At 44.0% G+C, this 23197-nt stretch overlaps 1 protein-coding gene across 1 annotated transcript in view; it reads left to right on the top strand.

Annotated features, from left to right (window-relative positions):
- Positions 1-23197, top strand: part of TMC2 (transmembrane channel like 2) — a 61870-nt gene that overhangs the window by 26891 nt on the left and 11782 nt on the right. The window contains exons 7-15 of the mRNA XM_045886232.2: positions 1449-1547; positions 3814-3956; positions 5601-5748; positions 8877-9065; positions 11839-12018; positions 13719-13868; positions 15910-16038; positions 18743-18810; positions 20100-20339. Coding sequence (XP_045742188.1) covers positions 1449-1547; positions 3814-3956; positions 5601-5748; positions 8877-9065; positions 11839-12018; positions 13719-13868; positions 15910-16038; positions 18743-18810; positions 20100-20339 — 1346 coding nt within the window. The remainder of the gene's footprint in view (positions 1-1448; positions 1548-3813; positions 3957-5600; positions 5749-8876; positions 9066-11838; positions 12019-13718; positions 13869-15909; positions 16039-18742; positions 18811-20099; positions 20340-23197) is intronic.

Genomic DNA, 23197 nt, shown 5'->3' with positions numbered 1-23197 from the left:
TTTGTGTTTCTAAATTAAGAAGTGGATCCTACATTTTTCTATCTTTTGTTTTACTTTAAGATCAGTGGAGAATTAACATCTTAGTAAGTTTTTTTCTTTACCCTGAAAAAAGGGAGAAATAGAATGCATTGTATCATAATTTATTTTTTTTTAAGAACCCTGGATTTAGGGATGCCTGGGTGGCTCAGTCGCTTAAGCGTCTGCCTTCGGCTCAGGTCATGATCCCAGGATCCTGGGATCGAACCCCACGTCGGGCTCCCTGCTCAGCAGGGAGTCTGCTTCTCCCTCTGCCTCTATGCTCTGTCTCTCTCTCAAATAAATAAATAAAATCTTAAAAAGAAAAGAACCCTGCATTTAAATAGTATTCCTCACTATTCCCCCAGATATAATCTTATTACGGATGTAGGTGCATCCCTACCTATAGATGAGTAATTGAGAGACAGAAAAGGAATAAGCAACTTGTGCAAAGTCACACAGTACGTTTGTAGTGAATGAGATCCCAGGTCTTCAGAGTGTTGGCCTGGGATCTTTTCCAAGGGAAATCTGACAAATTAGAAGATTTCTGTGAGGAACACCATCAAGCATTACAGGACCAAAATATGACTGAATACATAGGAGGATATGTTCTTAGAAGGGAAAACTTAATATCGTAAAAAAAAGAAGTCAATCCTTCCTAAATCAATATGTAAACTTCATACAATTCTGATTTTTTTAGAATTAAGGATGCAAAAACAGGCATATATATTAGGTTATTAATAAAAGAACTATGTACATGTGAAGAACTAGCAATATTCTAATGTCCAACAACAGGTGATTTGTTAAGTAAATTTATGATAGATATATGGGATTAAATATTTTGAAGTCATTTTATTTTGAGACATACCATAGGCCATAAAGATTGGTCATAAAATTATATTAAGCTAAATAACCAGACTAAAATATATATAAAACTCAGAAGCAACCGTAAGGAAATATATGAATATCTAACAGTCATTATCTTTGGGATATGGAGGTGATAGGGAATTTTTTTTTAAGATTTATTTATTATTTATTTATTTGAGAGAGAGAGAGCACAAGCAGGAGGGGCAGAGGGAAAGGGAGAGAGAATCTCAAGTAGACTCCGTGATGAGCACAGAGCTGGATTTGGGGCTCCATCTCATAGCCCTGAGATCACGACCTGAGCCAAAACCAAGAGCCAGACGCTTGAATGACTGTGCCACCCAGGCACCCAAGTGATAGGGAATTTTTTAAATGCTCTTCTGCACTTTTTCACATTTTCTACAATGAGTATGTGATAGTTCTAAAACCAGGAAAGTGATTAATGTTATCTAAAGAAGAAAGTAGGTATTTCCTGCTCTGAGAAGGGAAATGTTTCACCCAGTATATGAATGTCTCCATGTGTTTGTATTTTCTGCGTGCTTCATCTTGTCGTTCTGTCCCTACACAAGGTACTGATGGGCGGGCCCTATGGGAGTATTCCCAGAAAGACAGTGCCTCGGGCTGAAGAAGAAAAAGCCATGGATTTTTCTGTCCTTTGGGATTTTGAGGTACCATCCCCAACATGCCAATGCACTTCTATCATGTGATTGTAAGGCCTAAAATCTGCATGGATAAGTGTGAAATATTGCATTTAGTCATTGGAAAACCAGTAGCGCTTAACTCAAATGGGGTCCCCATATGCCAAATGAACTAGCCAACCATGTCCTCCTAAGTCCCCTTCATGGGTCCTTTCTGCAGCCACACACTGTTCCTTTCTCTCTGCCAGATCCATGCAAGTGATCTTATAGGATGGTTTTCTCTCCTCATACCCACAGGAAGACTCCAGGGCTATCACCAGTTCCGCCATTCCCAAGCTTCACATGGCATCCTCAACTGAATATCCTACCTGCTCCTCAAATTCAACATCTACCCAGCTAAACCCACATTGCGTTTTCCCATCTCCTTTATTGGAACCACCCCATTCACCCAATCATTCAAGTGTGAAACCTGAAAGTCATCCTACACTTCTCCCTCTTCCTCACTACCACCCCCCCACACACACACACAACCAATCAACCACTAACTCTATCTTGATTCAGTCCCCCTTTCTCTATCCCTCTTGCCTCTTCTTTGAATCATGTCCCCACCGTACCAGGACCATGTCAGAATCTTCTACCTCTGCTTCCTGCTTTGACTCGGCTCCTAAAAATCTTCATTCCCTCTGCTGCCAGAGTGATCTTTCTGAAATGCAAACCTGCCCCCATTGCTTCCCTACATCTGATATTCATTTATTCCCATTCCCAAATGGAATAAAATCCAGTGTTTTAAATCAGGTTTAAGAAAGAACTGTTCACCACCTGGCTGCTCCCTCCCTCTCCAGCTCCATTTCTGTCTCAGACCTCATACTTTAAGTTCCAATATTTATCAAGTTTGGGGGAAGTCCCTGAATGCATCACATACCAGTGCCCCACTGCTTTTGCTCAGGACACGGCTTGGAACACCCCTCCCTCCTTCTGGGTCTCCTCACCCCTATGCCTTTGTGGGGCTTGGTCTGCAGCTCCAAGGAGTTCCTGAGGCTGGGAAGCCTGGCTGTGATGGTTCAGGCAACAGGTCATTGCTGCTGCCATCATTCATGCTCAGGTTCAAGTTCAGGTCAGGTTCATACTTCTCAGGTATGTGTGGAAGTGAGTTGGAGTATTTTTCCAAGTCATTTGGAGTAAGGGTGTTGCAAATAACTACTGCACTTCTATACTACTAAGTATTATATATACTACTATTACTACTGTGTACTACCACTAAGGATTTCTTTTATTCTTTATTTTGCTCAAGGACCCCTATGGAAACATCCTATCTGCCCAAAACAAACTGAATCTATTCAACAATAATCCTCTGTTTTGTTGTTGTTGTTACCAATGGTAAAGTTTTTTTCTTTTTTTTAAATTTTTTTTTTTTAAATAATCTCTTGGGTAAAGTAGCATCTGTCAGAATTCTCTACTGCAAAGTTAGTATTTTTCTCTTTTCAATTAGTATTTTGGGGAGTGCAGTGGATTTTAATGTAACAAGGTATGAAAAGTTTATTATGTGATTCAGGTTCCCCATTACAACTAATAGGGGATGACTATTTATTATTGAGTTTAGGTATATCAAAGAAGAAACAGCCTCAAGTATATGAAAAGACTATTAAGATTTGCCTCCCCTTTCCAACTCCGTATCTGTGTGAGGCCAGAATAATCCCGTTTTACCTTCAGCAAAGACGTAAAAGAAACGCTAAAATTCTAAGCTAATTATTACACCTGAAAAGTGTACTGATTATACCTAAAGCCAATTATACCTAAAAACCAAAACGAAACAAAACTTGAGGTTCAGATTAGACTGTAAGCCTTGTAAATGTATCATTTTCTTTGTAAGTTTTGTACTGAGAAATCTCACAGACCCCCGCCTACTTCCAGAGTGTTACAGTAAGACCCTGGAAATGTGAGGGGGAAAGAATTTGGAGCTCTTTGTGCATGTGCACACACACACACACGCACACGCACACGCACACCTTTCCCCCTAATTGTATCCGGAATGTTAGCAACGCTTCCTTCTCGTTCTGTATCTGTATGCGTTCTATATAATGGAGAATAAAGAGAATGAAGGAGAGACGTGGAGACATGGATAGACTCTGGAGCAACTGGGGGAAGTTAAAGGAAGAACAAGGACACCCAGAATTCTTCCTTTCACCCCTCAGACTCCCATTAAACCCCTGAGAAAGAAATCCCAGGTAGAATGACAGCGTCTGATGACCATCCGTGCTAAGCTTACAAACCCAGAGCATTTGGACCTGTCCCACAGGGTTACATCAAGTATTCTGCTCTCTTCTATGGCTTCTACAACAACCAGAGGACTATCGGGTGGCTGAGGTACAGGTTGCCCATGGCGTACTTTATGGTGGGGGTCAGCGTGTTCGGCTATAGCCTGATGATTGTCATTAGATCGTAAGTACGACCATCTCTCTTACAGACTTTTCATTTTCTTCACACAACAGCCCAGTCTGTGCCTCCTTACCTTCCTGTGGGAATTTAGAGAGAAAACAAGGAGACATATAAAGCAGATATGAATTGTCATATGTGATATAAAAGACATAAACAGGGTAATACAGGAAGTTTTGAGAAATGGGATGGAAACATCTTTACAAGATGCTGAGAACTGCCAGTCACACTGTAAGTCTGGGGCACAGCAATTTACACAAAGAAAGAGCATATGCAAAGGCCCTGAGGCAGCAAATACCCTAGTGAGTTCCAAAACATGTCAAAAGGCCAGTGTGGTTTGAGAGTGAGCAGGTACCTGGTAAAGTAAGGCTGGAGAAGTCTTCAAAGTCTGTTTTTGCTTTCCCCAGAGCTCAGCTTCCTCAGAAAAACTCTTCTGCTCCTCTTTAACTCTAGCTTGCATGTAAAAAACTCAAAAGAACATATGTGGTGTGATTAACCATGGTGTCCTCTCTGGCCCCAACTCTACCTGTCTCTGTGGTCAGAAACGGCCTTTTAATATGTCTGTGTCTCTTAATTTATATCCTCTGAAGAAAAACTTTGGCCCATGAATAGCCTTCTTCTAAGCCAGGGGACCCCAATCAGCACAGGCTGGTGCAGGGTGAGGAGGTACAGTCTCCTGCACAAACCTGACTACCAGGGCCCACCCCCCCTTCAGCAGGGCCACATGAGGTCATTCCTCCCAGAAGAGCACAGGTAGCTGTGTCTGCAGGAGAGGAGTTGAGCAGGGGTTAGAAACTCCAAAAAGGCAGCATGCAGGCTTAGCATGGCTTTCTGTCACATCATCTCAGGGGAAAACACTACTGTTCGCGAGGGACTGCCCAGCATGTGATAGTCACCACTGGATGATGGGTGGCTGCCCTGCCAGATCTATCAGAGGAAATAGGCTTGCTTTTATTCTTAGCCCTCATGTTATTGCAATGTTCCCTGTTATTATCCCAGATAAGTATAGGGATACAGAAGGTTTCCCTGATGAACCAAAACTCTGAGTCAACTAAGCCCATGGAGTAGCAAATCCCAAAAGCCAACACATAAGATAGAGAGGCACAAACTCTCCTGTACACATGCTGTATCTGATAGAGGACCTGCTTGGAATTCTGATTCCTACAGCAAGCATGAGGATAGGGAGGATAAAATGGGTAGGTAACGAGGCAGGTCCAAGGGACTTTCAACCTAGTTTGCTTAAGAGAAGGATGTACATGTCACTGGTTGCAGTAACTACCTCAAGGCTTGTTGGATTTTATATCAGAAAATAAATATCTTTTCTGTTCAAGAAAATAGGTGAATTAGAAGGGGTTGTTCCTGCTTGAGAATAGAGTCCCCATAAAGGGTTCTCAAACAACATTGGCAGATAAGTCAAGCCACAGGAAAACAGATGTCAGAGTAGAAAACACGGCTCAGTGGTTCATTATCCAGATGATACCATGCGTGCTTGCTGTGGACTCTGATCTGGGTTGGAAGGCACCCTGGCTATCATTAGTTCAATTCGAATCATCTTGGCTCTTTCTCTTCATTGGATGCCTGCTACCTGTGCCCCAGACCAGCTGAGGCCAAGGTTCCCTTGGGCTAACAGCAGTGGTATGCACCCTACAGGATGGCCAGCAATACCCAGGGCAGTGCAAGCGATGGGGAGAGTGCTAACTTCACATTCAGCTTCAAGATGTTCACCAGCTGGGATTACCTGATTGGGAATTCAGAGACAGCTGACAACAAATACGCCTCCATCACCACCAGCTTCAAGGTAGGCGCCCCAGGGTAGTTCCCACGTCCTGGGGGAACTTTGGGTCCCTCTGCTCATTAGGAGACTTCACCTAATGAGCATGGGGCATGGTAAATAATATCCCCAAGTAATTTGTGGAAAGAGCTTTACCACCAGAGGTGTGATCCTAGCTCTCAAGCCTTCAAGAAAGAATGCTCTAGGCTATTACCCACCATCTGTTTCCTAATATGGCGGAGAATCACGGATGCTGGGACTTGGTCCTGACTGTTTCCTCGTGGAACTCTTTTCTGCCAGAGAACCTGGAAGGACTCATTTGGGGCTGCAGTTCTCAACCTTTGATGCATGTTTGAATCACCTAAGCAGCTTTAAAAATCTTTTGGGCCCAAACCCCCAGACATTCTGGTATAATTGGTCAGGGGCTGGGGGATTCCTGGCATTGAATTCTTTAAAAGCTCCCTGAGTGATTAGAAATCCCAGAAAGAGTTGAGAACCCTGGTTTGGGGGGGGGCGTCAATTAAATGTGCAGCAACTGCCTACTTAATTATCTCATTAATTTGTTCACGAAAGATATGTGAAGTGGTCTACACATCTCTATTTTATAAAATAAAAGCGAACCTAAGGGTAAACAAATGAATGAAGGCAGAAACTAGTATGCTGAAGTGCAGCACACCTTATTTGTTCCTCCATGTCTGTAAAAACCATCCAGAGTTCTTGATAGTTCAATATTTCTCCTGTCTGATCAGTCAGACTTTCTTTCCCCCAGGACCTGCCAAAGGTCAGATTTACAACACACTTGTCTTTTCTTCTTCCTTCTGTTCTCTTCTGGCCCTTCCTGGTAGCTACCCACTCACCAATGCCTACAAATGGCAGGTACGCCCACCAGGAGCAGAGCTTGGGCTCAGCAGCTCACTACATGGGTTTTGTGAGCCTACAGTCCTGACAGCTTGGCAGTGGGTAGCGCAGGGAGCTGGCTGGGCTCTCCTCCCTTTTCCTTCTCCCAGGAATGGGGCGGCCGGGGGGGTGGGGCGCCACTGGCAGAACATCCAAGCACCGGAGAGGGGTCAAAGGGGCTTTGCCTCTTCCTCCAGGCCTACCCAAGAGAGACAAAAAAGGTCATGTCTATGAAACACTTTGAACATCTGGCAAGGTGAAGGCTTTTTCTCTGAGTCTATTAAAACCAGAGATAATAACCTTAAATAACAGAGCACATATGAAAACTGCATGAGCTAGTGCATATTAACTGCTTGATAAATTAGTTAAACCTGAACCTGAATACAGTAACTGTTCATTGATTAGAAAAGTCTCCTTCCAGGTACTTTGGTAATCAGGAGACCTCATTTACTCTCTTGGGTCTGGCACATACTATTTCTGTCTTCATAGAGAGTTACTGATGCAGGATGAAAAGTTTATAATAAGAAATCTAGGGGTGACTGGGTGGCTCAGTCGGTTAAGTATCTGACTCTTGATCTCAGCTCAGATTTTGATCTCATGTCATGAGTTCAAGCCCTGCATTGGCCTCCATGCTGGAAGTGAAGCCTACTTAAAAAAAATATATATATATATATATATATTATATATATATACACACATATATATGACTATTGTATTTTTATATACAACTGCAAACCACTAGAAAATAATTTTAACCCTATTTACAATAAAATTACATAAATCACATAAAATTCTTAGGCATAGAGTTAACAACAACAACAACAAATATACAAGACTGCTACACTAAAAAATATAAGGCATTTCTGAAAAAAATTAAGAAACCCTAAATAAATGGAGATATACCATGTTCATGGATTAGACAGAGATCAATAAATTATGACCCAGGGGCAAATCCAGCCTGCTGCCTATGTTTGGAAATAAGATTTTATTGAAACAAAACCATGCCTATTTATTTCCATATTGTCAGTGGTTGTTTTCATGTACTATGGCATAGCTGAGTAGTTGTGAAAGAGACCACATGGCTTGCAAAGCCAAAACTATTTACTATATGGCTCTTTAAAAAAAAAAAGTTTATTTATTTGAGAGAGAGAGAGAGAGAGTACAAGCTGGGGGAGGAAGAGGGACAAGCAGACTCCGCATTGAACCTGGAAGCCTACTCAGGGCTCGATTTCACAACCCTGAGATCATGACCCAAGCCAAAATCAAGAATCTGACGCTCAACCGACTGAGCCACCCAGGCGCCCCTACTATATGGCTCTTAATAGAAAATGTTTGCTGGCCCCCAGATTAGAAGACTCAGTATTGTTAACATCTCATTTAATCTATTTGATCTATAGTTTTAAAACAATCCCAGTCAGACAATTGCTGAGATCTCTCTGGGCCATAGTATCTATGACATGGGTAATAATAGAAACTACTCCATTGGTTTGTTACTGGGATTAGGAGGGATGATGCAAAGCAAGTGTTTAGCACCACATCTGGCATACAGTAAGTATTCAATAAATCTAAGCTTTTGTTATCACATGTACCAAAATGGCAATAACAAAAGAAGATATATCTTCTTTTTTTTTTCAAAGACTTTATTTATTTATTTGACAGAGAGAGACACAGTGAGAGAGGGAACACAAGCAGGGGGAGTGGGAGAGGGAGAAGCAGGCTTCCCGAGGAGCAGGGAGCCTGATGCAGGACTCGATCCCAGGACCCTGGGATCATGACCTGAGCCAAAGGCAGACGCTTAATGACTGAGCCACCCAGGCACCCCAACACGATCTATCTTCTTAAAGAAAATAATACTTGGGGTGCCTGGGTGGCTCAGTCAGTTGAGCATCAGACTCTTGATTTGGGGTCAGGACATGATCTTGGGGTCATGGGATCAGGCCCCTCATTGGGCCCCATGTGGGGCTCCATGCTGGGTGTGGAGTCCGCTTGAGATTCTCTCTCTCCCTCTCCCTCTCCCTCAGGCCCTCCCCACCTCTTGTGTGCTCTCGCTCTCTCTCTAAAAATAGATAAATAAATCTTAAAAAAAAAAAAAAGAAAAAAGAAAATAATTCCCCATAGGGCAAGAGTGCTCTGCCCTACCTCCTCTGTATTATTTCATTTATGAAAATATAGTAAGTAGTCATCTCAGGAAGCCAACAATGATGGTTCCCATTGGTTCCTGGCCTGTCATTATTCACATCTTATTTCCACACATTAAGGAATCAATAGTGGATGAACAAGAGAGTAACAAAGAAGAAAATATCCATCTGACAAGATTTCTCCGGGTCCTGGCCAACTTTCTTATCATCTGCTGTTTGTGTGGAAGTGGGTACCTCATTTACTTTGTGGTGAAACGATCCCAGGAATTCTCCAAAATGCAAAATGTCAGCTGGTATGAAAGAAATGAGGTAAAAAGGACATCTCTGTAGAAGTGAATACTGAGGGCAAACATGGAAATTATACTGGTTCCTATGCAATTCAGCTGAATTACTGAAAATCCGGATTATAAGACATGTTTTAAAAAGTGAAATTACATCCCTTTCCAGTTAAGTTTGAACAAAGAGTCACCTCTTATTAGGCTTTTATAGGTTGTCAAGGCTGGATTATAATTAGCATGTCAGTCAACTGAATAGTAAGTTGTCTTAGCACCCACTATTAAAAAGGTGATCTTTTCTTCACAGCTCTACGGTGCCATACATCATAAATCAAGTATCTGTTAATGTGTGAGTGTGAGTCTGGGCTCTCTATTCTATTCCATTGGTTTATTTATCTGTTCCTGCACTAAAAAATACACTGATAAACTATGGCCTTGAAGTATGTCTTGATGTCTGGCAGAGTGAGTTCTCTTATCAAGATTCACAATAAAACTCATTAAAGTTTCATTGTGATTATATTGAACTCATAAATCTCTTGGGAATTTAATATCTTTAGTAGTTGGCAAAATGGCTACAAGTTCTTCCCCTTCTTATAATCCTATATTTCTTTGCAATATGATTTTCTAGCTTCTCTCATGAAGAGGTAGAATCTATTTCCCCACCCTTGGAATCCAGCTAGTTTAACCATGTGAGTTGCTTTAGCAATGAGACAATAGCAACCATGATATAAGCAGACTTGAAAAATGCTTGTGTATTGGAACTTGCCCTCTTGGAAACCCTGAGACCTCCACCATGTGAACAGTTCCAGGCTAGCCTGTTGAATGATGAGAGACACATGGCCCAGTTATCTCATCACTCTCCACGATAGCCAGTCAACTACCAGACATATGAATGAAGCCATCAACCATCAGCTGACCATAGATACATGAATGAATCCACGTGAGGCCAGCAAAAGAACCACCTACCTAAGCCCAGAGAAAAAATACGGACCCACAGAATCATGAGCTAAATAAATTAAATAATAAGAAAATCTATCTCTTCCCATGAAGCAAAAAAGGATAGAAAAAGAAATGTGCAACTGGTAGGACAAATGGAAAGCATAAAATCAGATAGAATTAATGTCAGTGATTACAATAAATGTAAATGGATTAAAGCTACAGTTTAAAAGCAATAATAGGGGCGCCTGTGTGGCACAGTTGGTTAAGCATCTGCCTTCAGCTCAGGTCATGATCCCAGGGTCCTGGGATCAAGCCCCACATCAGGCTCCTTGCTCAGCAGGGATCTGCTTCTCCCTCTCCTTCTGTGCTCTCTCTTTCACTCTCACTCTCTAGTAAATAAATAAAATCTTTTAAAAAATAAAGGCAATAATAATCACAATGAATTTTTTTAAGCTACATGCTATTTACAATTAACTTATCTAAAACATCAGGTCACCAAACTAATAGGGGGATCCAAAAGATGCCTGAGATGGATTCTGCCCTTAAGTGGATTGCAGTTTCCTTAGGAAGCAGACTTGACAAGAATAAACCAAAGCACAAACAGCAGTGGGCAGGAATAGTGATCAACTAAGACATTTTGGGTTACAGAGGTGTGGCAGGTGGAGAGTTCTTTGTGAGCTGGAGAGGCAGGGGGATTTTGTGGCAAAGGCAGGAATTAGGCTATGCATTAAACAAACATGTGAAGAAGGGCAGTGATGGATGTGGTGCGGTGATGGCCCTCCAGATGTGAAGCACTGCATGAACAGGTGTGAAAGTGGTAAGAAGGCAAGTCAACAGTCAGTGTGATAGCGTATAAGGGAGTCAGAACCAGCCCAGAAGATTTGACCCACCTGCACTTTGGTCAGCAGTTCAAGGATTTACTCTCCACTAAATAAGCAGTTTTAGTTACAAAAAAAAAAAAGTTCTACCATGATCAGGTTCAGTTATACGAGTCAGGATTCTCCCAAAATTGGAGCCAAAATTTAGTGCTTACCAGGCTCTAGGCTAGTAGACTTATGTCCACGATCTCTTCTGACTCTCACAACAAGAACTGTCATTCCCACTTTACACATGAAGAAACAAGAAACTCAGAGAAGTTATATAACTTTTCCTAAGTTACAAAGCCAGCAAGTGATAGAGCTGGGGCTCAAACCCAGAGAATTGACTCCAGATGCCATACTCTTTACCACATCCCTCTGCTGTTAGTTCCCTTCTGTGATCTCAGCTTCCTGTCTTCCATGTTCCTGAGATAAGAGCTACCACAGTGACTCTTGCCCAGCTCATGACTTTTACAGAACACAAAGCACTGTTCCATATGTTAACTCATTTATTTCTCAAAGAAAATTTGCTATTTTGGGGCGCCTGGGTGGCTCAGTTGATTAAGCATCTGCCTTCAGCTCAGGTCATGATCCCAGGGTCCTGGGATCGAGTCCCGTGTCGGGCTCCTTGCTCAGCCAGGAGCCTGCTTCTCTCTCTGCCCCTCTCCCCCACTCATTCTGTGTGTGTGTGTGTGTGTGTGTGTGAAAGAAATAAATAAAATCTTAAAAAAAAAAAAAAGAAAAATTGCTATTTTTATCAATACTGATAGCAACAATCATGATGGCAACCAGTCACAGAGTTATGATATGTGAGATATATGCTGACTGCTCCAGGCATATTGGTGCCTTAGCCAAGGTCACACAGCAAGTTGTGGAGACCTGAGAGCATCTCCAGAGGCAGAGGAGGAGTCAACAAGGAGATGGAGATGCATGGCCCTGGGGAGTACAGAGATGGTGGCGAAGCAAGTGATATTGATGACATGAGTAATCCAGGCTTTCCTGATTTCTCAGGTAGAAATTGTGATGTCCCTGCTTGGTATGTTTTGCCCCCCTTTGTTTGAAACCATTGCTGCCCTGGAGAATTATCACCCACGCATTGGACTGAAGTGGCAGCTGGGACGCATCTTTGCACTCTTCCTGGGGAACCTCTACACATTTCTCTTGGCCCTGATGGATGATGTTCACCTCAAGGTAAAGACCACAAACTCCCCCAATCCCTGGTGCCCACCAAATTTCCTTTTTCAACTATAATTTCCTTATGCGTAATTCCTATTAACTAAAGAAATTTTAGAAAATTGAGAAAAGTACAGTGAAGAAAAAGATATATCTATATCCCCAGAATCCTATGAGCCAAAGACAACCACTGTTAATATTTTGCTACAGGTCTTTACTGTCTTTTTTCTTAGGTAGTCTTTTTTACATCATATACATGTCATTTGGTATCCTTAATATTTTATCTGCAGCCTTTCCTATATTGCATCATAGCTGCCATAAATGTTTACCAGCCAAGTAAGTGTCCATTGACATGATATGTCATGGTTGACCCAACCTTCCATCACTGGTCACTAGATGGTTATGGAGCACCCACTATGTCAGGCCCTGAGGGTACAGCAGACAGCAAGACACAGTCCTGTTCCAAGGGTATTCACATCTAGGCTGGGAGACAGACTCATTCAATACAGCATGCTGTGGCATGTGCTTCAGTGGGGGCAAGCTCAGGGAAGCATGGCAGTCCATAGAGGGACTCCAGATTTCCCCCGCCCAACCTGGGGAGTCTTACCAGACATTGGAAAAAGCAGAGGGAACAGCTGATGCAAACAAGGAACTGCAGGATGCCAAAGATTGGAGTGGAGGGAAAAAGGGGGAAATGAACCTAAGGGAAGGGTCAGATGATGATGGTCCTCTTCCCCACCCCTTCCTCCTCATTATTTAGCTGTATGAACTTTTACCTGAGTTTAACAGAAAACTATTGGAAGATTCTAAGTATGGAAGTCACTCGCCTACCCCTCCACCTTCATCTCTGGTTTTCCTCCTACCCCAGTGAGCTGTTCTCTCCTGAGCCTCACATTTCCTCCATGGGACAGAATTTTCTCTTGCCTGTCTCTCCACGCTTCTCCCCATGTTTGTCTCGTTGACTAACCCTCCCTGAGGTTTTGTCTCAGATGTCATTGCCTCCAGGAAGTTCTCTGTGGCCCCATGGTCTGATGTGGATTTCCTTGGTCCCCAGAGAGTATTTCCCATAGCTCTTATCACTCTATTTTATAATTGTTCATCTTTGTCACCTCCTAGACTGTGAACTTTCTGAGGGAGGCTGTCTCTCTTTTTCACTCTTGTGTCACCACTACCTTACCTGCCCAGAATAGACCCTGAAAAATATTACTCTCAAAAGAAGAATGAGGGGCGCCTGCGTGGCTCAGTCGGTTGAGCGTCTTCCTTCTGTTTGGGTCATGATCCCGGGGTCCTGGGATGGAACCCTGCATCGGCAGTCCCTGCTCAGCAGGGAGCCTGCTTCTCCCTCTCCCTCTACCTGCCACTCTGCCTACTTGTGCTCTCTATCTCTCTGTCAAATAAATAAATAAAATCTTTAAAAAAAAGAAGAAGAATGAATGAATGACTGGAAGATGGTTGGATGGATAGATGGATGGATGGACGGACAGATAATAACTTAGAAAAGAACTTCATGGAAAACACCCAAGGACATCAGCCAAATGCCCCCCTCTCCTGTATAGACTGAAAGGCTGGGGAGGGCATTTCTGTAGAGACTGCTGAGGGGTAGGGCAGAAGCTATGTGGTAGAATGGTGGCATGTTCTGACTTTAATTGTTGTTCCCGTGGAAACAGTTGAACCATCCCTGGCTCCTTCCAACCCCACATCTCCATCTTCCATTCTAGCTTTCTAATGAAGAGACTATAAAGAACATCACTCACTGGACACTGTTTAACTATTACAACTCCTCAGGTTGGAACGAGAGTGTCCCCCGGCCACCCCTGCACCCTGCAGATGTGCCCCGGGGTTCTTGCTGGGAGACAGCCGTGGGCATTGTGAGTAGTTATGCTCTCCTGCAAAAGTGATCTCTGTTCTCAGTTCTTTGTTATTTCTTTCGTGATGTTTCTATTTTTAAGCCACCAAAATGTCAAGCCAGTATTTCTTAGGAAACGTCTACCTTTTCTCTTTCTCATTTTTTTTCAGCATCCCACATATTTTTCCACATGCTCCATTCATCAGCCTAATACCACTTGGATTCATTTAGAGTCTTACTGCAAATTTCACTGAAAGCCTGAGTTTCTCCACCTCGAAATAAGGAATAAATACTCCTAAAAATGGATGCAGGATTTGTGTATATATGCATCTGTGCATCTTTGTAAAGAGAATTAATGGTTTTCATTAGTCTCAAAAATTAACAACTACCATTTCTCCTTATGCACTGTCACCATTATTCCTGTAGCTTGCACAGTATGGACTTCAAAGGCTAATGTTCTTTGCCTTCCTAGGCAGAAACTTGAAGAATTCACAGGTAACATGGGGATCAGCTGCCTTCTCTTCCTCAACTCCATCTCCTGCACAGGGTTTTCTTTCATATGCCACCACACTGAGATGCAGAGTTTATTACTTCTTCATGAGTTCCCTGAAGAACCCAATCACATAGAGCACTAGAAAGCAGTGTTTTTAACTGAGGATGGTGAAGTACAATGAAGGAAGAGATTACATCACACAGTCCATCAAACCCTGCCTATAAATCCACCAGCAGATATTTTCCTGTAGCAGAGTGTCCTTCTCCCGGGGTCCTGGGGGCCTTTTCTCCCCAGGTCCTCCATGGAGGGCTCAGACTCACCATTTCTGGTCTCCTCCAGTCCACATTCCCCCATACTCTTGAAATCCTCCTCTTCATTAATGTACAAAGCAAACCGGCTTCCCTAACTCCTGCATTTCTAAAGCCATCACAGGGTATAACAGAGAGAGAGTCTTCAAGTCAATAAAACCCACCCTCCTTAGAAGGCAAAAGAGAGTTCATTACCTACGTGGTTCCTTCGGAATATTCCGCAATAGGATTTCTCATTTCCTATCTCACGCCCTTGAGAGACGTCTCTCTTGCCCTCCTCCCTGAATGCCCATCACTGTTCCCAACACTGATTAAAGCTTGTCTCTTTCTAACTTGTCAGTAATGATGGGTTTGAGCTGTTACATCCTGCTCACCTGTATCCTCCACCACCTCCACCCCAGGTCCCAGAGCATAACCTTACACAGAAGAAGAGGCCTGATACATGTTGACTTGTCTGTTACTTAGGAGCATTAACTTGAATTCTTATTGAAGGATAATCCTGAAAACTCAACAGCCGTTCATCCAGCAAATATTCATTAATCATCCTGAAGGATACAAAAATGAATAAAGCAGACCCTGGGCCCTCTAGGCACTCCAAGGCTATTTGATAGATGTCTTAAAGGTTGTGATGATCCCTGGTAGATCTTTTCCATTTTTTTAAATTAATAAATTATATACACTCTATAAAGCAGAGAAAACTTTGCTTTTGGCTCTTCCACTATGTGGCTCATGAAAAAACCTGCACTATTATCTCTGTATAACAAGCCAAAAATCCAATTAGCAGGAGATGAAGAATGCTGGCTCTTGTCCACAGGGACGATGGTCAGATTCAGTCTTAGCTAGGGGCAGCTACATTTCAGAGGAGGTGGAGGAAGCAAGGAGGGAGCCTTCAGATACCCTCTCTGTGCAATAGTGCTGATAACTACCCTACCTTGGGCACTGCCAATGTGCCAGGCAATTTGCATGCATAATCACTAAGCTTCCCAATAACCCTGCAAGGTTGATATCATTATCAGCTTTGAGAGGCTCAGAGACTATTCCAAAAGCAATATGATTTGTAACTTGTAAGGCTGGGACCTAAAAATAAGCATTTTCCAAAGCCTGGGGTCCTTTTTCTGGCACCACCTCTCTGCCACCAAGAACCAGCAGGTCACAGAGAAGATTCGGGTGGGTGGGGAAGACTTTGCATGGCTGCAGTCAACTGGGAAAAGTGGACAAGGTTTGACCCTGACCATGACCTTTTTCTGTGCTCCCCCTTGCAGGAATTCATGAGGCTGACGGTGTCTGACATGCTGGTAACGTACATCACCATCCTGCTGGGGGACTTCCTGCGGGCTTGTTTTGTCCGGTTCATGAACTACTGCTGGTGCTGGGACCTGGAGGCTGGATTTGTAGGTCACGGTTTCATGAACATCCTGCAAAGGGGCGTCGCAACCATCCTATCTGATATAGTCAGATGCATTCCTGGGCATTCATTTGGATAATTGATGTCACTCTCTGCTCTGCAAAGTAGTGAAGCATTTCCTCTGTATTTCCTTTCAGTGTCCTATTTGCCTTCCTAGAAGAAAACTCCACCTTTTCCCTATGTAATTAACAATGTGACCTTCCTCTCTGGGAAATGGAGGCATTTGGCCTTGAGAAAGGTAGTTCACATGCTTCGGTGCTAAGCAGACGGGTAGTAGAGAAATGCCAAAGTGGCATCAACTTTCATTAGGGAAGGCAAAGAGCACCATCCTTTGGAGTCCACACTGAGCAAATGATAGGAAAGGTAACCAAAGTGGATAAGGCAAAATGGTAGTTCTTTTTTTTTTAAGATTTTATTTATTTATTTGAGAGAGAGAGACCGCGAGAGCGAGCACAAATGGTGGGGGCAGGGGGCCTGACTTGTGGCTCAATCCCAGGACCCTGAGATCATGACCTGAGCCGAAGACAGACGCTTAACCGACTGAGCCACCCAGGTGCCCTGGAAGTGGTAGTTCTTAATTTTTGAGATTGTAATGAAATCCTGGGGTGGGAGAGGGCAGATGTGGATGTGAATGTTTCAGAAAGTCTTGGAAGAAACCAAGAACACAGTAACCATTGGAAGGAAGGAAGCAAGGAGGGAGCATGGAGCTCTGCATGGAGCACTGGGTGTTATGCACAAACAATGAGTCATGGAACACTACATCTAAAACTAATGATGTAATGTAGGGGATTAACATAAGAATAAAAAAAAATGCTTTGAGAAACCTCTTTGGACTTATTCCCTCCACCTGGGACACTCTTCTCTCCAACCCCCACCCCCGACCTGAGAAACTGTTCATTCTAAATGTGTGTCATTTCCTCTCTGTGGTGGCCCTCTGTGATATGGCAGAATGTCTGGCCTCATCTGTCCTGTGTGTGTCTCTTCCACAACATCTCACTCCCTGACCCTATTAGTCACTGTTGTTTGGGGGGCTGGGGGACACTTCCCCTTAACTGAGCTCCATATCTTGTTTACCTGTGTCTTCTTCATCGTGGCCTGCAGTAGGGTAGCTGACCTAGGTAAGGGCTCCAGTACAGGTTTCTGTCATATTTTTTTTTCCTTTTAATCACCAGCCACAATTTTACACGAGCCTACTCACCTCCTCCTCACGGTGAGGAAAATTTCGCAACCTCATCTGAGAACAAGGGTGAATGAACCTCATGCTCAAAGAGGATGCCATCTTTAATAGGACAACAGGAAACTGCTAAGATGTCATTGCCCTCAAATTAATTTATAAGTTCAACAAGATCCCCAAATAATACTAAAGTTCATTCTAAAAATAAACATGTGGAAATAGCCAGGAAAAATTGTAAGACAGCAAAATGAAAGGGACTAGACTTACTGTTATATTAAAATATATTATGAAGCTATAATAGTCAAAACCGGTACTAGGGAATAACCAAAGTTATCAATGGAACAGAACAGAAAATCCAGAAATACAATCTATATGAAATAATCTATGTGGAAATTTAGTTTAAGATAAAGGCAGTCTTACGAACCATGAGAGACGATGGACTCTGAAAAACAAACTGAGGGTTCTAGAGGGGAAGGGGGTGGGAGGATGGGTTAGCCTGGTGGTGGGTATTGAGGAGGGCACATTCTGCATGGAGCACTGGGTGTTATGCACAAACAATGAGTCATGGAACACTACATCTAAAACTAATGATGTAATGTAGGGGATTAACATAAGAAAAAGGCAGTCTTTCAACCCAGTGGGAAAGGAAGGATTATATAACAAAGGGTGGAGACAACTGGTTGACCACTGGGGGAGGGACTATATCTCTCACCCATTTCACCTAAATACACAAATTGTAGGTAAATCAAAGTTTTCATCACCGAAAAATGAATCAAAAAATGAAATCATAAATTTCTAAAAGAAAGCATATATAAAGTTACAATCTTGGGGTAAGGACAATTTTTCTAACCAGGACACAAAACCCAGCAGATGAGACGTTTTAAAAAATATTTTTAAATGTTAAATTTTAAATGCCCAAGACTTGGGGCACCTGAGTGGCTCACCGGTTGGGCGTCTGCCTTTGGCTCAGGTCATGGTCCCAGGGTCCTGGGATGGAGCCCCACATCGAGCCCCGCATCGGGCTCCCTGCTCTGCGGGAAGCCTGCTTCTCCCTCTCCCACTCCCCCTGCTTGTGTTCCCTCTCTCGCTGTGTCTCTCTCTGTCAAATAAACAAATAAAATCTTAAAAAAAGGGGCGCCTGGGTGGCTCAGTTGGTTAAGCAACTGCCTTCGGCTCAGGTCATGATCCTGGAGTCCCCGGATCGAGTCCCGCATCGGGCTCCCTGCTCGGCAGGGAGTCTGCTTCTCCCTCTGACCCTCCCCCCTCTCATGCTCTCTCTATCTCATTGTCTCTCTCAAATAAATAAATAAAATCTTAAAAAAAAAAAAAAAAAAAAAAAAAAAAAAATCTTAAAAAAATAAATAAATAAGAAACAGAACCCTGAAACCAAGGTTTCTCTCGGGTCACTAGTGTAGGCTCTTTGGGCTAGAGTGGCCCTGGCTTAGCCAGTTGACTGGGAATGGGGCCTTGCCAATGCCTAACAACTTCCTTTCTCTTTGTCTGCCTCCCCCTGCAGCCCTCGTACGCTGAGTTTGATATTAGTGGAAATGTACTCGGTTTGATCTTCAACCAAGGAATGATCTGGTGAGCTATGCATTTTGTCTGGGGACCACCTCATTGGGGGAGTCAGAAAACTGGAATCCCAGGCTTGGCCTCCCAACTAGCTGGGGGAAGTGGCTGGACAAATCCTCAGGCCCCTCCGCACTGCCTCCTTTCAGATGACAAATAGAAGGCAGGACGAGATGAGAACCAGGACTATATCCGGCCCACCCATGTGCTACCATGGACAGAGAGGAAAGGAGAGGGACAGAGGAAGATAGAAGGGGAATGAGAAGGAGGAAGGAAAAAAGGAAGAAGTAGAGAGGGGAGAAAGGAGGAGGAAAAAGGGAGAGAGGGAGGAGAAGCAGAGGAGGAAAGGAAAGAAAGAGGAAGGAGGGAGAAAATAAGAAGGAGAGGGGCGCCTGGGTGGCTCAGTTGGTTAAGCGACTGCCTTCAGCTCAGGTCATGATCCCAGGGTCCTGGGATCGAGTCCCGCATCGGGCTCCCTGCTCTGCGGGGAGCCTGCTTCTCCCTCTCCCACTCCCCCTGCTTGTGTTCCCTCTCTCGCTGTGTCTCTCTCTGTCAAATAAATAAATAAATAAATAAATAAATAAATAAATAAATAAATAAAATCTTAAAAAAAAAAAAAAGAAAAGAAGAAGGAGAGGAGGAGGAAAGGAGCCAAGGAGCTCCCTCCTCTGAGGCAGGGGTTAGAAGAAAAGGCTGCATAATATCAGCCAAAGACTTTTAAGAGGCTGAGGGCTCACTGCAAGCCAGTGTCCCATTCTCTTCATTTAAGAACTTCAGATACTTGGGCGCCTGGGTGGCTCAGTTGGTTAAGCGACTGCCTTCGGCTCAGGTCATGATCCTGGAGTCCCGGGATCGAGTCCCGCATCGGGCTCCCTGCTCGGCGGGGAGTCTGCTTCTCCCCTGACCCTCCTCCCTCTCATGCTCTCTGTCTCTCATTCTCTCTCTCTCAAATAAATAAATAAAATCTTAAAAAAAAAAAAAAAGAACTTCAGATACTTTTCTGAGCAGCACTGCTATTTTAGGGGGACCACGGAGAAAGAGACAGGAGGCCAAATAATTTGCCAAGTGCCTCGTGGTCAGAACCCAAGCTAATGGTGCTTGGAGGTCTCCCTCTCCTGAGGAATGGGTGGCTTATGGCTTGGTGATAAATGTCCTGATTAAATGGGAGACCCCTGCCCTTGGGACCTGCAGGGAAAGCATCGAGGCCTCATGCTCCTAACCCATCGATCCCATTTCCTCCTGTCATCCTTCCCTGGCCTCTCTTGCTGTGGGGCCAACCGGGTGTGCGGTTTCTACCCTTCCAGGATGGGCTCCTTCTATGCTCCAGGACTGGTAGGCATCAACGTGCTGCGCCTGCTGACCTCCATGTACTTCCAGTGCTGGGCAGTGATGAGCAGCAACGTCCCCCACGAACGTGTTTTCAAAGCCTCCCGATCCAACAACTTCTACATGGGCCTCCTGTTGCTGGTGCTCTTCCTCAGCCTCCTGCCAGTGGCCTACACCATCATGTCCCTCCCGCCCTCCTTCGACTGCGGGCCATTCAGGTGCACAGTCTCGGTTGCATGGGAGCAGCTCCTCTCCCAGAGCACTGGCTCAGAAGTCCTCTCCTCGCGTTACACCAGCCTGCAAAAGGCCATGGAGCTCTGGGCAAATCATCAGAGCCGTTCAGTGGCGTTTTCTGCAAGGATGGAAATGTTATATCGCTGCATGATCCAGTATGGTAGCCCCCAGCCATGTGTGGCTCTTGAGCACTTGAAATGAGGACCGAGAAACTGAATTTCTTTATTTCATTATAATTTACTTTAATGTAAATAACCACCCATGGCTGATGGCTACCATACTGGACAGCGCAGCTCTGACCTTTTAACATGTGGATAATCTACTGCCCTGGATTTCCTTACCATGGGATGAGTAACGGGGGGGGGGGGGATACTCTGCAGATGAAATAACCATACATTTATCAGTGCCATTCACATGGGAAGCAGCGACTGAGACTCTTGACTGGGTCCCCATGCTCTGCAGGGCATTTGTCAGCACTGTTGGTTCAGGGTATAAGTCAGACTAGTTTAGGAGACTGGGCATTGTATAAAGAACATATAAATAATGATGTAAGAAGGTATATTGAAAAATAATATGCATCTGCTGCTCTCTTTCCCAGCGTGAGACCCTCTGCAAACAAAGCCATCTCTCTACCCTATAAGAAGGAGTTCTGTGGTTCGAGCAGTTTGGAACATGCTGCCCCTTTTATCTGCCACCTTCCCACTTAGAAATGCTCAAGGCACACTCTTTATTAATGGATCGGAAGAATCGTGCAATAAGATAATGTGTGCAAGCCAGCGTTTCCATCCTTCTTGACCACAGACTCTTTCTTCATGTAACATGCGTCCAGGGCCGGGAGTGGGGTGAGGTTGGTGAGGCACCGACTCTGAGCTTGCATGATCCTACGAATGAGTAGCTCCTTCCACGTTGTGCATCCTAGGGCCTCACCCAGCTCACTCTAGTCCCGGCTCTGTGCCTACTGTTGTGGATCAACACACGGGGAAATGCTGATCTGGTACTTTCCTGTTTAGAAGGGACTTACCTAGATAAAGCCCTGTGGTGGGTGCCCCCCAGCAAGTGCCGTGGTGCTTGGAGACGTTAGTGGAGTGCTCATGGCAGAGTGAGATCTGGCTGCACAGGGGTTCAGATGGAAGGAACAGGGCGGTGGGGGGGGGGCGGCTAGATCTAGAGGAGAAGAATGTGCTGAGCTGTAGAAGGCGTGGGATGCCAGGCTGAAGGGAGAGCCACATGATAGAAATAGTAGAAGCCTCTCTTGACTTCTTCCTAAGCAAGGTTTGGAGGGCTGAGCTCTAGGTGCAAATGCCAGGGCCCCTTTGCTCAGGCTGCCTACCTGCCCCCAGACATGAGTGGGCCTGAGCCATGCCTGGCCCTTGTCATCTGCCCCACCCTTGCTTCATCTGCTACCCCAAGAGGCCCTGACAGCCTACAGCCAGAGAGCAGGGAAAGGAACCTGAAAACGGAACTCAAAAGGAAATGGCTGCCACCACTTTCCTATCACCCTTCTGATCAAAACTCACCAGCAGCAGTTCTCTCTCTTACTTGCTTCAGGTGTTTTCTCAAAGGTCACCTTCTCAATGAGACCTTCCCCAGAGAACCTAACTAAAATGTCACACACACACACACACACACACACACACACACACATCATTGTTTCTGCTTATTGCATCTCCATATCAACGTCTAGAATGCCAGGCCTTTTGCTTATCTATCGTGTTTGTTGTCTGTCTCCTTCACCAGGACGTAAAGTCCATGAGGGTGTGATTTTTGCTTCCTTTCTCACTGCTTTATACCCAGTGTCTAGAAGAGACCACTTGGTTTATGGTCAGTGCTCAAACTAGACCCTTCACATCACAAAAATTCACTTTTACAGGGAGGGACTTAGGGTTTCAACCAGATCCAGACAGACATCAATGGATGAGATGGGCAACATTGCGTAACATAGAGTTTTCGTAACTAAAGTTTCACTGAGGCACAGCCACACCCATTTGCTTACATATAATCTGTGGTTGCTTTCTCACTACAACAGCGCAATGGAGTCGTTCCAATAGAGACCATCTGGTTCCCAAAGCCCAAAATCTTTATTATTAGCTCTTTCCAGAAAAATATTCTCAACCCCCTGACTCAGAGCATAGACTCTAGAGTCTTCTATCTCAGGCCTTTGCCAGCTGGGTCATCTCGAGAAGTTACTTAACTCCCTACACAAGTTAATTGCCTATAACATGGAAATAATTGTAGTGCCTCCGTCATAGTGTTGTTATGAGGATTTAGTGTATTAGTTGCAAAGTACTTAAAGGAGAGTGCTAATTTCCATGGGAAGGCATATATATGAGTTTGTGAAGCCTGAGCCCTGCCCAAGCTGGGGGTAGCTGGTACTCATAACAAGGCTATGAGGTGGGAAGCATTATCTACAACAGGGCTCAGCTACCTTTTTCTGGCAAGAGCCCGATGGTAAATATTTTTGGCTTTGGGAATCAGGAGAAAAAAGTCAAGAATATTATGTAAATACTTATATAATTAGAGAAACAAATGGCCACAAAGTTTTTATTATTTTTTTAAAAGATTTTATTTATTTATTTATTTATTTATTTATTTATTTATTTATTTGACAGAGAGAGAGAGACAGTGAGAGAGGCAACACAAGCAGGGGGAGTGGGAGAGGGAGAAGCAGGCTTCCCACTGAGCAGGGAGCCCGACGCGGGGCTCGATCCCAGGACTCCGGGATCATGACCTGAGCCGAAGGCAGACACTTAACGACTGAGCCACCCAGGCGCCCCCAAAGTTTTTATTATTGACAAAATTCAAGATATGATAATAATAGAGTATAATTTTTTGTAATATAGGT

The sequence above is a fragment of the Mirounga angustirostris genome, unplaced genomic scaffold (genome assembly GCF_029215605.1).
Source record: "Mirounga angustirostris isolate CCGP_5_RB_7025 unplaced genomic scaffold, mMirAng1.0.hap1 SCAF_10, whole genome shotgun sequence".
NCBI classification, from domain to species: domain Eukaryota; kingdom Metazoa; phylum Chordata; class Mammalia; order Carnivora; family Phocidae; genus Mirounga; species Mirounga angustirostris.
Note: the sequence above shows the minus strand (reverse complement) of the source record. Positions and strands in the feature narration are given on the sequence as shown.